Source organism: Eurosta solidaginis, chromosome 4 (genome assembly GCF_040869045.1).
Source record: "Eurosta solidaginis isolate ZX-2024a chromosome 4, ASM4086904v1, whole genome shotgun sequence".
Classification (NCBI taxonomy): domain Eukaryota; kingdom Metazoa; phylum Arthropoda; class Insecta; order Diptera; family Tephritidae; genus Eurosta; species Eurosta solidaginis.
Genome location: NC_090322.1, coordinates 149675389 through 149692002, shown reverse-complemented (window position 1 = coordinate 149692002; position 16614 = coordinate 149675389). Strand labels below are relative to the sequence as shown.

Genomic DNA, 16614 nt, shown 5'->3' with positions numbered 1-16614 from the left:
AGATTTGGTGTTGTTATACAACCCACAACGTAAAAAAGGTTTGTCCCCGAAATTGCAGTGTAATTGGGAAGGCCCATACAAAGTTGTAAAACGTATCAACGATGTAGTGTACCGCATACAAACCATCGGTAAACCACGAACCAAAATGAAGGTGGTCCATTTGGAAAGTGTCACGGATATTAGCATCACTAAATTATCCCATCACTAAGGCGATGCTAAGGCCATGCCAAGCAGTATTTACATTAATAATTAAATCAAGTATACACATATATAAGGCAGCCCAGAGAGATGTCACACACAGATGCATTTACTTATATGCCTATGTGCGCAAACTACAAACATTCACATCAATAATTCAATCTTTATGTATCTACATAAACGAATAAATAATTGCGTCTACACATATGTACGTATACGAGCAGCGGAGCGGCAATGCACAAACACGTGCATATATCTTATCTGAGTTGTCACAAGAGAGAGCAATAATTTGTGCACGTAGTTGTGGCTGGCGATTTTGTAGCCGAAACAACTAGTAAGTTCTGGAAATCGGAGAGCCTAGAAGTATGCAGCGTAAACTATAAAAGCGGGGCAAGCGAGTAAGAAGTAATTCAGTTTGATTTGAGTTGTCAAGCAGTTTGATTAAGACGATATCTAGCGAGCAATAGCAGTGTTATTTTGAATAGTAGAGTTTCATTGAGCTATCAATCAGTGTGGTTATTAAGCAAGCTATTCGTTGCACAGTTTGTTATTGTGAAGTACTTTAATAAAGGCCATTTTGCATTATTACAAATTGGAGTTATTTATTCAACAGTTCAGTGATTCGAACTTAGCAGAGGATTGCAAATAAGAGGATTTACAAGCAAATTCGTTACAATATTGAGAATGTGCTTTATCGTTTTATCGACGCCCATGTGACCTGCTTTGTCGTGGCATTCAGGTAACACCACATGTCGTATTTGCTTCGGGACTACCCATAGAAGTTTGTCGCTGTACTTCCTGTATAGACGTCCTAACTCGATGACATAATCCGAGTGTTCTGGATTTGTACCATTCCTCATCTCGTCGACGATGTTCTTGAGATTATCATCTTGCAATTGGATGCTGAATAACCAATCCGGCTTATCGATGATTGTTTTAGCAATTTTGAGATCAGCGGTTTCCATCTCGTGGGCGCATTCATATGGCATACGGCTGAGTGCATCCACATGTTCCATACGGGAACCTGGTCGGTGAATGATCTCAACGTCGAATTCCTGGATTCTCAACCACCATCGGGCTATACGTGGTATCAGTTCTCGTTTTTCCACTGTAGTCCGCAGAGCGTTACAATCAGTAATGAATCGAATCTTCTTTCCATATACGTAATACTTGAATCTTTCCAATGATTCCACGACCGCCAAAGCTTCCAGCTCATAACTGTGGAAACGCTTCTCGTTATCTGTAGTGGATCGACTAAAGTATGCAATCGGCTGGAGTTGCCCCTTCTGGGCTTGCATTAGGACGCTTGCAAGGCCAATGGAACTGGCGTCCGTATGTAGTTCGTGATCGGCATCGATGCGGTAGCTAACCACTGTTGGTTTTGAGATGAGCATGTGTTTCAATTTGTTAAATGCTGATTCTTGTCGTTCTCCCCATACGAATTTTGTATTCTTGCGTAGTAACTTACGTAACGGTTCGGATATGATGGAATATCCGGCGACAAACTTGCGAAAATAGCCGCTAAGACCTAAGAATTTGCGTACTTTGGTGACGTTTCGTGGTGGCGGAAAGTTGGCGATTGCATTTGTCTTAACTTCTCCTGGACTGATGCCTGTAGGATGTAGTTGATGTCCTAAGAATGTGATGGTTTGTTTGAACAATTCACACTTATTGACGTTTAGTGTGAGTTCACATGATCGTAACACTTGACGTGTTCGGGAAAGTTTATCGTACATTTCTTCGAAAGAGTTGCTGCCAATCAGGATGTCGTCCATGTAGTGAAGCATGTCGCCTTTCTTCACTCGTTTTTGTATTTCGGCCATGAGTCGATTAAAAACTGCTGGTGCGTTCTTAAGCCCAAACGGCATACGTTTGAACTCGTACAATCCGGCGGTGGTAATAAATGCGGTAAATTTTTGACTATCGGGTGCCATTGCGATTTGGTAGTAGCCACTATTCAGATCGAGCGAAGAAAAATAACGAAAACGTTTGGCTTCTTGCAGCCTTTCTTCGATATTTGGGACCGGAAAGTTCTCCTTTTTCGTTAACTTGTTGATGCGTCGGTAATCGATACATAATCGATCACTTGCATTTTTCTTTTTCACGAGTACGACTGGGCTAGCATACTCGGATGTGGATTTCATGATGATGTCATGTTCTAATAGCTCGTCGATCATACTATTGACGATGCCTCTTTTCGGGTCTGGAATGGATATGGAGGTTGGGATACAATCTGACCGTTCTCCAGTTCGATGCTCGCTTGGACCACATCGGTTCTGCCGATGCCGCTTAACCCGTTAGAGAAAACACCTTCATAACTCGTCAAAAGATTTTGCATTTTAACTTGCTCAGTTGGAACTCTGAAATTAGACAAAAGTTTGACAATTTTACATTCGGATATTACCAAATCTGCTGTAGCTCGTTTATTCCCGAAAATAGTTCGACCATCCTCAATCTTCATTGTAACGTTGGCGTTGACAATGACGTCTTGTCCTAAAAGTACTTCTTCTTGCATTAGCTCGTCGTCAGCGATGTAAACTTCAGCTTTTATGACAGCTGTATCGATGGTTATGTCTATGACCATAGACTCGTGGAGCATTCGTGTTCCTCCACAAATACCTTTTACTTGCATGCAACACTTTTTACGTTTTGCATTTATACGATTTGCCACTGAGTTACGTATGATACTGCACTGGCTACCAGTATCGACAAAAGCGATATACGGAAGCGTTTGTATGTGAATTATTTTGTGGAAACATCCATCGAGATTATTTGCCCCAAGTCGTCTTGTAGCTGCCGTCGTTTTATCGCAATTTCCTCCATTTGGATGTACTTTGTTGCACGTTGTACAGCGATGACGTTTCTGTGGTAGTGGACATTTGTTTAAGAAATGCCCCGGTTCGTTGCAGTTGTAGCATTTCAGCTGCGGTTTCGTCTCGTTGCCTTTCTCTACAGCGTACAATTTTGTTTTTGCTTCATCCCGTTTGATTACTTGATTTGCATGCGGCTCACTAGCCTCGCCACGATTAATGAACTAATCCTCGATTGCATCGCGCATGTGCTTCATCGTTGCAAACTTCATTGCTGCTATACTGTGCTGGAGCTCACGGTGTTTCAAACCCGACCTAGCGTATCTGATGACTGCTGCTTCACTATGCTTGTACCGAATACCTAGTGCTGATATACGGAAACAATATTTCTTCACGGTTTCTTTTGGTCGTCGTGTCGCATTAGCCATGGCAAAGTGAATTTCCGCTTCGTCTTTCATTGAGCCAAACTCGCATTGCAAAGCGTTGGCAAAATCGTTCCAAGCTGTGTGCATTGTGGGTGATGCATCCAACCACATACGTGCGGCACCTTTTAATCGGGTGTATACAGCCAATAACAAAATTCTTTCTTCCCATCGATAGGCCTCTACAACTTTATTGACCCTATCTATAAATTGCTCTACGGTTATGCTTGCGTTGTTTGTCGGATCAAATTCCGGCAGGGTATGCGAAATTTCTTTGACCGATGCTTGCCTCATATTTCCGTTTGAAAAATTTGTATTTCCTTGATTTCGTAGTGTTGCGCCAACATTAGCTGACACTGCGCTGTCATCGTCTTCTAGAACAATCTCGCCGTTTCTATTACGTTCGTTTGCATTTTCGTCGCCTCCTACCATGCTGTCTTTTTCTGCGCGCTGCTCTGCTACCTTTGACGTGTTTTCACTAGCGTTGGCGTTCTGTGTTTGCAAAAACTGCGCCATCATTTCACGAAGTTGTTTTATTTCTTGCTGTAGCTGGGATATCGTTAACATTTGAGATGATTCTTCCTGAACATTCCCGTCCTGTATGTCCACTTCATCGGATTCCTCGTGTGCACCGAGTCGCTGTATTAATTGATCCCTTGTACCCGACGTTGCCAAATCTCGTTCGCGTAGCAATTTCTTCAATTGCTCTACTTTAAGTTCGTTTATTTTCACCATTTCTATGTATAAACCAATGATTTTTCGTTGTTACGTTGCAAATTACTTTTCGTTCGTTTTGACGTTGCTGAGCGATGCTTGCTAGCCGTTGTATCGTTGCCTACTTGCTTGTAGTCTTTTCGTTGTAAATCCTTGTCGCTGCTGCTGAGCGATTTCGTTTTAAGTCCACTGCTTTACGTTATTAAGTGGTACTTATTCGTCGTTCCGTCACTGCAGCGTCGCAGTTACTATGCGCAGTCGCTGCACATTTCGTATTTCGTTGCAAGAAAATAAAAGTTAATTTCCGATTTGCATGTACTCACATGCGCTGCCACAAAATCATACACTTTTGATTGTGTTATTCGAAGAAAGTGGATTCTGATCCCACTCTGAAACTGTAGGCACACAATTGTTTGTGCGATATCCAAGATTAATTTTATTGATTAAAGTTTTGAAATTTACATGAATATATATATAAGTTTAATAAAATAAAAGAAATGTATTGAAGGCGTGGTGTATGACACGTTCGTTGTCCAAGCATTAACTCTCTTCTTCTTCTTCTCCCGTTTATGTATCCAGCTGTTTGACAGTTGGGGTAGCGTTGCCAGTTGGTGTGGTATTGGCAAAGTTGCCGTCGCTCACACTAGGGAAGCAATAAGGGGTTCAAGGGGTTGTGTAGCGCACTATATAGCTTCTCCAACCCAATTATCAACCTCACCTTCGAGCGGCGAATCCCGTTTCACTAACCGACGAGGCTCTGGCGACCCCAAGCTCCTCATGGAACTTGGGGATGGGGAGGGAGGGATGGCCTGAATGTGGCCATATAAATCGTTCCCGAGATGGTCGGGCTAGTACCATAGTGGTGCTGTGTTGCCGGAGCGTACCGGATCTGTATCCGGCAAAGGACCATCACATCGATAACACTCACTCCAGCGGGTTTGGGGGTCAGAATATACCCGCGATAGGTATGCCTGTCGTAAGAGGCGACTAAAATATCAGATTCAAGGGGCTGCGTAGCGCAACCCTTCAGGTTGCCAGCGCAATATATAGCTTCTCCAAACTCAATTGTTAACCTCACCTATCCGCGGCGAATCCTGTTTCACTAACAGACGAGGCTCTGGCGACCCCAAGCTCCTCATAGAACTTGGGGGTGGGGAAGGAGCGAATGGCCTGAAGGTTTAATGTGGCCACATAGATCGTTCCCGAGATGGTCGGGCTAGCACCTTAATGGTGCTGTGGTACCGGAGCGTACCGGATCTGTATCCGGCAAAGGGCCATCACATCGATAAAACTCCCCAAAGCCTTCGGGGAGCAACCTTATCGCTACAAAAACAACAACGTCGATAACACTCCACAAAGCCTTCGGGAGTGATCTTATCGCTACAACAATAATAACAACAGGGAAACAATAAATACCTAAGAAACGAAACAGTTAAGACAACACTGGAATGAATGTCCAGGGCAAAGACAGGCCAAATTTTGTATACTCCCAGCAACGAGAGTATCAGCCAAACTTATTAATCTAAAGAGAGAGGAAATACGAACAATTATCAGGTACTATATGGAACACTGTAGCCTACGATATCACCTAAGTAAGTTAAGTAAAAAGCCTGAACGGCTACTTAAATACATTAAAAACCTCCAAATACAGTAAGAGGCTAAAAATTCAAGCATAATTGATCTTACTAAAGGTCGCAGTGCATGGAGGCCTGATAATAGTAACAATAGTACTGCTGTAATAGTAATAATACTCCCGTGCAATGATGTAATAGGGTCGTGTTAGACATAAACTTCCATATTTCAGTGTCGAAAATATTTTCATTGCGAAAGATCCGTTTGTCTGTCCGTTCGCGGTTAACGTTTTTGATAAAAACTGTCTTGAGAACCAAATCATCCCCCCAGCGGGTTAGGGGTCAGAATGTACCCGCGGTAGGTTTGCCTGTCGTAAGAGGCGACTGAAATACCAGATTCAAGGGGCTGTGTAGCGCAACCCTTCAGGTTGCCAGCGCAATACATAGCTTCTCCAAACCCAATTGTCAACCTCACCTATCCGCGGCGAATCCAGTTTCACTAACAGACGAGGCTCTGGCGACCCCAAGCTCCTCATGGAACTTGGGGGTGGGGAGGGAGGGATGGCCTGAAGGTTTAATGTGGCCACATAAATCGTTCCCGAGATAGTCGGGCTAGCACCATAATGGTGCTGTGTTACCGGAGCGTACTGGATCTGTATCCGGCAAAGGATCATCACATCGATAACATTCCTCAAAGCCTTCGGGGAGCAACCTTATCGCTACAACAACAGAACCAAATCATGGTCATCGATATGGAACTCTCGCACTTTGCCTGTTTTTACAAGACATCATTTTCAAAACAGGGTTCGGCATAAAAGCTCTATCAACAATATTTTTTATAAAAACTATTTCCATTCGAATAGCAAAAACGTCTATCTGACTTTTAAACTAAACTAAGCTGATTTTAGAATAAAAAACTGGTTTGAATACACAACGGGATCTGTTATCAATTATTTGGGTTCTTCATATTATTAGCAATTTGCAATATAGCTGCTAAAACGGGTTTTTAACTATCCTGAAAAAATGGGGTTTTGCTGATAGAGGGCAGGTAGGGTAGGTATTGAATATAAGCCGACGCTATTATATTTATTTATTATATTTTCAATCACTGGCGGCCGCCGTGGTGTGATGGTAGCGTGCACCGCCTGCCAGACCGAAGATTCTGGGTTCTCGACTCGGGCAAAGCAACATCAAAACTTTAGAAACCAGTTTTTTCAATTAGAAGAAAATTTTGCTAAGATGGGTCACCCCTTGGCAGTGTTTGGCAAGCACTCCGAGTGTATTTCTGCCATGAAAACCTCTCAGAGAAAACTCATATGCCTTGCAGATGCCGTTCGGAGTCGGCATAAACCAGATAGGTCCGGTCTCGCCAATTTGTAGGAAAAATTAAAAAGGAGGCTTAATCTCTTCGGAGGCTATCGCGCCTTTCATTTTCTTTTATTTTCAAAAATAAAAACGTAAAAATTTATGTTTTTAATTTTGAAGCTAATGGCTTAGTCCTATATGAAGCTGAGTGTTGTATAGTGAAACTTAATAAATATTTACACTTACTTGACATTCGGTTGCAAATAAAGTATACCACAGTTGCTTAGAATCGCCATAACTGAAAGTAATTCAAAAGCCGATTGCCATGCGCCAATATTTTTAGTGCGCCTGCCAAATGGTCGCTTAAATATATTGCAGAGCTACAGTATTAAACACAAATAAAAATTAGCGAAAATAAATTCAACAGCATATTACATATCGTTAGTTGCCTATGGAAAGTGCGTATATTATGTTGTTTCTTTTTGAAGATCAAAAAAACTTCTCAGTAAATACCGAGGAAAAACATATTTCGAAACTTGTTTAAATATCTTAATCGATAACATACACGCTTTTCATGCCTAAAACCAAGAGACCAACGTTTCGCCTAATGAATACCCATACCATCTTGATACATGTAATTCAATCAGTGTGCCATTTATATATTCAGAAGATGTATTATCTTATTTAAAAACTTTAAAAGTATCAAATACATACCGCCCTGATAGGATCTTAAAAAATGTGCTGTATACATATATCAGCCGCTAAGAGATTTACTTAATTTATCTTTAATATATGGTGTTTTCCCAACAATGTTAAAGGAATAGAAAACTATAGGGGAATAGCAAAGTTATCCGCAATGCCAAAGTTATTTGAAGCTATTGCTACCCGCCATCTAACGTTCTCTATTTCCCTCATAATTGCAAGCTCGCAACATGGATTCTGTAATGGCAAATCTACTATCACCCAATTTACTGGAATTTACCACTCACGTTTCTAATGGATTTAGAAAAAGCCTTCAAACCGATGTAATTTACACCGATTTCAGTAAAGCCTTCGACAAAGTGTCACACCCATTACTTATTCATAAGCTCAATCAACTTGGTTTTCAACCGCGTCTTATGTGTTGGATTTCTTCGTATCTTGGTAATCGTACGAAAAGTAATCTTTAACAAGTAGAGGTGTCTAAGTTCGGGTGTAACCGAACATTATATATTCAGCGTGAGCTTCAATTGCACATTTCATTTCAGATAAATTACTTTTCTAATAACACGTGGCACCGCCCGTTTAAAAAAAATGTCTGCCCATTTTCTCTTACAATAAAACTTGATAAGTGAAATATCATTGATTCAAAACTATTTTTTGCAAAGATATACATAGATTATTTTATTCGTTCACGATCCTTTTTAAAATCTTTTATATAAAAGTGGGCGTGGTCCTTAACCGATTTCGTTAATTTTTCTTCAAAGCATTCCTTATAGTAAAGGCAACCTCTCCGCCGAATTTTGTTACGATAGTTTTAACGAGTTTTGATTTATGATTAATAATATTTGTAAAATTGATTTTGTCATAAGTGGGCGGAGCCATCAAACAGTCTCAATATCAGTCCACATGTCAAATTTCAACATTCTACGTGTATTATTTACTAAATTATCGGGTTTTTTGTGTTTTCCAAAATTTTATATAAATAAAAAGTGGGCGTGGTTATTATCCGATTTCGCTCATTTTCAATACCAATCTATTATGGGTCCAGATAAGCTAGTGTACCAAATTTGGTGAAGATACCTCAATATTTACTCAAGTTATCATACTAACGGAAGGACGGACGGACATGGCTCAATCAAATTTTTTTTCGATACTGATGATTTTGATATATGGAAGTCTATATCTATCTCGATTCCTTTATACCTGTACAACCAACCGTTATCCAATCAAAGTTAATATACTCTGTGTGCAAAGCACGCTGAGTATAAATATACACATTCTGGGGTCATCAATGATTATTCTGGTGTTCCTCAGGGCAGACATCTTGATCCGATTCTGTACTTGTTGTTCATAAACGATTTATCCAATACAATAAAATACTCAAATATCTTGATGTACGCTGACGATGTAAAACTTTTCAAATCATACGAACCTGTTGAGGAACATTCCTTGCTTCAAGCGGATTTAAATCGCTTGGTAACCTGGTGCAATGTAAATTATATGCCGCTCAATCTTAAAAAATGTAAAGTTATGTGTTTTTCTCGGAGAATTTCGCCGCCAGTTTCATATACAATTAACAACTATAGTCAAGAAATTGTAAATAGTTTTGTTGACTTGGGCGTCATGATGGATTCCAAACTTAGTTTCAACCATCATATTAATGCTACAGTGAATAAAGGCAAAGGTGTTTTTGCTTTTGTTAAACGGTGGTCAAAAGAATTTAACGACCCTTATATAACTAAAGCACTTTTTACAACATTAGTTGAGCCAATATTAGAATATGGCTCCGTAATTTGCAATCCGCGTTATCAAGTCCAATGCAGACAGTCTCGAATCAATACAAAAACAATTTTTACTATTTGCCTTAAGAAATTTTCAATGGGACTCTTTACATAATCTTCCACCTTATACTAATCGATTAAAGCTTATCAATCTTCCAACTCTTTCTAGTCGAAGGGAAATGCTTGGTGTAATATTTATGACAAAACTTTTAAATGGATCAATTCAAGCCCATTCCTTCTGAATGAAGTGACTTTTGTGTTCCCTCTCGGACTTCGAGACACTTCAAACCTCTCCTGCTGAAACGTAGAACGAATTTCGAACTAAATGAACCTTTTCGGGCCAACATTATAACCCTCACTCAAACACATTTGATAGCTCGAACTCGCTTTTTTCTATAAAAAAAAGACTGTTCTCACCACTCTTAGCAATTAATAGCCGTCATCCAGTGAGTTTTACAGCTCCGGATCACGCTCAATTCTCACGGGAATGCTCTGGATCATTGACAGACTTGAGAAGCAGAGGGCGTGATATCTTCGCACACGTGAAATGTGATAGGCAGATGTCGCCGCTGTTTTTCATTTAACTCATACGGCGAAAGGCTAAGCAGCGACATAATTATTGAAAAAGTAGGTTTATTTAAGACAGCGTTGCCAAACTAAAGACAAGTAATTAACAAATTATTTGGCTCACAAATTGAACTAGACTTCTATCTGGATTTATCTGCCCCAATTCTTTGTTGTTGCATTTACATGCAAAATTATTTATCTGGCTCAGGATCTTTGCACCGGATGATGGCTAATGTATAAAGCGATTGCTTCTGCTCTCTTTAAGCATTACGCTTGGCTGATATCTCTTCTGTAGCTGAGTTGTCTCAGATCTCGACGCTTGACAAACCGCCGTCCATCAAAGACTTGGCAAAAAAATGTTATGATATAGATATAAATATAAATCGATCGCGTGAACAGTATTAGCCTGGTTTCATTGGGCCACTTGAGGACAGTGCGCTGCCAAAACGTCCATTAAAAAAAATAAACATAACATAGTAGAGTTGTGCTATGATCGTCGAAACACACAAGATGAAAACGTACTTTCCAAACTAACGATAGCTTACCTGGACTTATCACTGACCTTAAACAAGTCTATATGCATCGCAAATATGTTATTAATCAAAGCACCCAATGCGGCAAATGGTGCAACAGCAGCAAACAAAACAACATAACCGAATTGTATACACAATTGCAAATAATCCTCATAGGTCGATTGATATTGGTCGAGGCCAACTTCATAGAAACATTGCTCATAACGAGCCAAATCGGTAACATTATTTTTCACATCCTCTTCAATTTCTTTATGCAAATATTTTACAAATTTTTGCCGCAATACAGCCAAAAGCGGAATGCCAATTTCTTGAGCAATACAAACGATCTGTGCAATAGAAATTTGTCAAAATTGAATTGAGTTGATTTGTATTAATTGTAAAGGTTCTTAGCTCTATTACGAAAACAAAACAATATTTAATTAGGTAACATAATAGTTGAGTTGACGTTGTTACCTGAAATATTAGCAACTGCATCATCAACTGATATTTCAATTGTTTTAAATCATGCAGCACAAATGCTATATGAAATAATGAAAAGAAATTGTTGACAATTTCAAAAAGCAATAATTTATTAACACGATGACGATCATATTGGGAACGTGTACGATGATTTTCTTGATCAGTAAGAAATGTAGCCATTTTTTCATAGGCCCAAGAAAAAATAGCAATAAGTATTGATTGCACGATGACAGGAATATAAAGCAACCATGAATCGGCACCTAAAACGTATTAGAAAAATAATATATGTACATAAAACAAATTTGAATTTAAGAACTTTATTATGTGTGACCCGGCCTATGAAAAGGTGGCTTATGACTCAAAAAATTTTTTTTCACTTTTTTTCTGGTTTCGATAGTTTTTGAGACGCTCTTTCACGTGGTGAAAACTAGTAAGTCCTAACTTGCTTAGAAGTGTTCTGGAGATGAGGCCTTACATTTTCATGATTTTTTTATTGCAGTTGAAGTCGCAGGTTTCTTCAGTTCTTTCTTTTTTGGATCTTGATTTGAAGAGGAAGCTACAGACTTATTCGGTTTAGGTTTTGACGTTATTTATTTGAAGTTATTTTGTTACGGTCTGCTGTTATGGTCTACGGTTACGGTCCACTTGGGAGCGTTTTCGTGCGAACACACCTAGTGACTGGTGATGGGGCGAAAGTTGCGATACAAAAGTATCGAAAAAACAAGAAAGACCGGCGAACACTAGCGAAAAATTTGCCATGAGTTTCCGGCCGCAAGTAAAACGAAGACGTGGAAAAATTTAGAAAAAGAAAAGCAAAAAGATAGCACGTTTTTCCGGCCGGGAAAAGCAAGAGTTGGCTTTTCTTCTGCGCAGTTAATCGGAAAATTGTATAAACCAAAAGGTTTATTGTAAAATTACTCATTTAAGGCTGTTATACAAACGCGAAGATTTGTGATTTGCTTCAGCCTAATTTTTGGCGGCCTTGCGATTATACAAAAGGATCGTATAACATCTATTGACGCAACTTCAACAGCAAAGGCGTCAAGCACAGCTCCTGCTTCATTAGCATTATTGGTTACATCAACTGCGCATCCCCAACTATATTCAACTCATCGCAAAACACCCTCGTCGTGCTGTGCACATATTCAAGCGAGTATTGTTGATGAACCAAAAGACTGCAACGAGGAATTGCAGGCCGATTCCTTAACCCAACTACTAAAAGAACAAACAGAATATCCAGTTGAAGTAGGTCGGCGTTTCACAGTCACACCTAGTGAGGAAAGTACTAGTGATTCCGATCCGGATTCAGACGGCACTAAACTAATTGTGATGAGAACCCTTGGTATCCGAAGATAAACTCCTTTATACAGCCCGGTTAAACCATTTAACAAGGATCGATTTTTTTCGTCAAATTGTATTATTGAATACTCGAAATTGTTAGCTATACAACAAGGAGCATACATTTCCTTTTTTTCATTTTAATGATATTTTTTCTTGCTTTAAAATGATTGAAGTTAGCTCTATAAATTTTATTCATAATAAGCCGTCTTCATCACGTGAAACGTTTTAGCGATCCATTTTTGGAGCTCAACCATAAATTGTTAGAAAAAAAATTTGCGACCGCAGCCATTGGTCGATTATGCACAAATTGGCTAAAAGATTTAAACTTTTTTTCTTATATCATACAAATACAATATATATATATATATATATATGTATACATATAAATCAATATTGCTAGCACTATCGTACATTCTCTGAAGCCAAGAACCATTCTGGATTTTATCAGAGAACTCGGCTTGGATGAAGTGTTGTAAAGAGAATGAGGGCACAATAGACCAATAGGTCGCAGTGCTTAACCTCACAACATCTATCTATCTATCTATCCATAACAAATTTTCTTAGCACATATTACATATTATTCTCATCGTACTATGCGCATTATACCAAATTGATATTTAGTTACACTAAACAGTAAGTTCTACTACAACAACATAATAATTTTGTAAGAGAGCCCCAATTATCGGAATTTGTATCCCAACTTTATAGCCCTAAAATATGTTTTGTGAAGGGAAAACAGAAAAGGGGTACTCGACCAAATTCTTACGTTGTATGTAGTATATTTACTATACATAAGTACATTTAATTACATATTTTTCTCACACATAGCGTTTATAACGATTATAAAAAAAAAAGGGGGAGACATAAATAATTGTATAATTTAAAATATTACGAGCAAAAGTAAGAGAAAAGAAAAGAACCCCCAACAGAACAAGCTTAGTCAGACTTAAGTATTCATATTAGATTTCGTTTCGATTTCGGCCCAATAAAGTGTGATCTGTTGGATCATATTTTTTTTCTCTCAGTTATGCACTACACACACTTACCTACATTTTCATAGTGTAATTAGCTATTCGTAGTTCAACAATGCTGTAGCCCTGGTTAAGAAACCTGCATTATCTTTTTTTTTTGTTACTTACATACGTTAATAGAAATGAATTATAAATAAATTAATATTTAAAATGGGAATGCTGGCGTCGCCATTTATTTAGAAGGCACGTAGGGTCTACAGGTAAGGGGCCACCGGAATTTTAGGTGCGACGGTGGCCATGGATTTTGAGGGTGGGATAATGCACCGGGCGTCGCAACACCACCCGCGGCGCCCCCTATATATATTCGGCCCTATCCTGTTTTCATTTTAATTTTCAGCTTTTTTTTGCAATTTTATTTTTCAGCAGTTTTTTTTGAATTTCAGCTTAGTAACCGGCCATGTCCGGTTCGGTAAATTTTTTTTGCGTTTGATTTTTTTTTTTTTTGAATTTAAATTTTTTTAATGTTAACGGTCTGTCCGGTTCGGCCGGATGTTGCTTTAGTTTGAATTTATAAGCGTTTTGAGTCGGTCTCTGCGCTTCTGTCGGTTTTTTTGAACTTGACAGCTGAGTTTTTTGATAGGCATGATAGGAACTTTTCTCTGTTTATGGCGCAGGAACAGTAAGGTTGGCAAGCACCCGCCCCAGCCGACAATGACTAGCCACTGTGCACCACCACATCATGCCGACCGCCTTCCTTACTGCTTCCACCGAAAATGCGATTCCATAACAATTTCTTGCAGTTTATATCATCTTTTGCGGTATAATTTTTTGGCATTTATTATTACAGCAATCTTGCGAAATATATTTATTTACCAATTCCTTTTCTTCGTTATGTGTAATACACAAGTCCACTGTAAAAATATTTTCATCTACTTCCATTTGACCTTCAGCTTGAAACAATGCTTGTAGTTCGTCCTCGTAATTGATACCAACATCATCGAAAGAATCATCATTCTTCTCGTTTTCACAGAAATATGTTTGAAAAACCTCGCTAAATTCTTCTTCGACAGACATTATTCACAAGCGACACACGTCCTACTCGTTCAGCATTGCTTTTAAATCTGAGCACTTACACGGTTTTTTTTCGGTCAAAAACGTGTTTGTGCTTTGCATTGGAAAAAACATCGCTCTTTATATACACACACGAACTTATCTCATTTATGCTCTGTTGCCTTTCTTGGTTGCCTTTTGGGCATGACTGTTCATAATGCAAAAGAAAAACTACTAAGAAACTGAAGAAATGCATTGTTTATCTTTAACAGCTGTTTCTCGCAATTTCTTTTTTGGGTTATAAGCCACCTTTTCATACGCCGGATCACATATTGATATTTTAGCGAACAATTTTGAACTCACCAAAATCTGCCAATACTTCTGCTTCAATCTGAAACTGATACAAAGCAAAATACGCAGCCGCCGCAACGCATATTAACACCACAGGATATGATACGCAATACATTTGAAAATATGTATAACGCATTGGATAATGCAGCATCATTTTTCCTGTTATTGGATCTGGTTTTAACACACCATGATAAGCGGAACGCGGTTTGTCAAGACTACTCATTTCAATATTACCCCAACGATAGGAATAACCAGAACATTTGCGTTTCCATAGTTCAAGAAAAATCTACAAAACAAACGTAAAAACTTGCTTAATAAAGTAGACAAATGTTTAACCTCAAACGAAACTTGATAAATCGAAATATAGATAGCACAGTCGCAGATCAGCATTTCTTTACTAAAGTTTCAAAACGCGCATTGTTTGCAAGATTGTCGTACTACCTCGAAATTTTCTGTTTGTCGACGATTTTTTGCAGTGTTGCCCGTGTGAAAGTATTTGTCGGATATGAATCCGGCTGGATCCTTCATGTACAATCCGAAATTTCCCCCAGAGATTTATTTTAAAGTCAACCCTTAAAGGATATTACATGGAATAAATACAATAGTGAGAAGTGAAACTCATGGTACCCATAGATCAGGTATGGAGGCATTGGGCAACGCTTCATAAAGTCCCCTTGATTGGATCATGTATGCTACCTATCTTCAACCTAGATTTGAATACACCATTTTTAAATCACTGTCTGTCATACTATGCTGAGTAGTTCATGTTATGCGAATGAATAAGGACAAACTGAGTTGGGATAAACAGGTGACGGAAAGCTTGTATAATGCTATGCTGTTGTTGTTGTGTTAACAGTGATAATGGTATCCTCATTACCTCTTTCGATCTGATAATGAATTCGAAAGCTTTGTTAAATAATTTCAAAATAAACACTTAAGAGTAGACTAATATTCCATGTAAAGGCCTTCTCATGTAAGCTTTAAGATTTATTCGTTCGGTAAAACATTTTTTGTGAAGATAATTTTTAAGTTCACGTGGGAATTAGACCGAAGTTTAGAAATAAGGCTGAGCTCGAAATATTCCACTTCTGAAAATTATATAAACTTGAGGCTTTTATGTGCCCCCTAATCCCGTTCATTTTAACAAAAACAATTATCTAAACTATCAAGTTTCAATTGAGTATACTTCATATTCGACAAATTCACTACCGTTGTCCACAGCACATAGATCCAGCAAACTAAAGACAAATTTATATTCCACATATATTGCAGCATACCAAATATTGCTGGGAATATCAAAGCTTTCGTGTAGAACTCAGTAAAACCGAAATAGAGACCAATACTTGAGCCAAAATACTTGCATATATCTTCAATAGGCATACTACGACGTTTCCAATCAAATACGAATTTATCTAAATACTCCTAGAAATGTAGGAAATCATTAATTTTTAAGTACGTATGATGGAAAATAATATTAACGATAATGCAAGTTCTACACTTACAATGTTGTGCAATGGAAAAAAGTCTTCAATGACGCCATTTCGTATGTATGACATAATTGCCGGTTTGATTTTATCCTTGATTAACACTGGACCCTCGCATTCGCGCACTATATCTGATGGCGTCATACCAGGCAGCAGATAATCAGATATACAGTCGTAGTTAAATTTTTGCATGCTGCCAGTTATAGTCTGCTTACTCAGCTCAGCTTCATCGGCAAAACGCAGTAGTGTATCTATGGTCGCTGATAAGTAGAGGTATTTCTGGGTTTTGCTGCAATAGTTATTAGTTTAATATTTTAAGTTGTTTGGTACATACATGTTGTTGATGCGAATAAAT

At 38.6% G+C, this 16614-nt stretch overlaps 1 protein-coding gene across 1 annotated transcript in view; it reads right to left on the bottom strand.

Annotated features, from left to right (window-relative positions):
* Positions 1-16614, bottom strand: part of Axs (Abnormal X segregation) — a 33441-nt gene that overhangs the window by 12204 nt on the left and 4623 nt on the right. Inside the window, exons 4-9 of the mRNA XM_067783372.1 lie at positions 16278-16548; positions 15985-16197; positions 14788-15061; positions 11057-11322; positions 10633-10929; positions 7267-7400 (exon numbers count right to left, since the gene is read on the bottom strand). Coding sequence (XP_067639473.1) covers positions 7267-7400; positions 10633-10929; positions 11057-11322; positions 14788-15061; positions 15985-16197; positions 16278-16548 — 1455 coding nt within the window. The remainder of the gene's footprint in view (positions 1-7266; positions 7401-10632; positions 10930-11056; positions 11323-14787; positions 15062-15984; positions 16198-16277; positions 16549-16614) is intronic.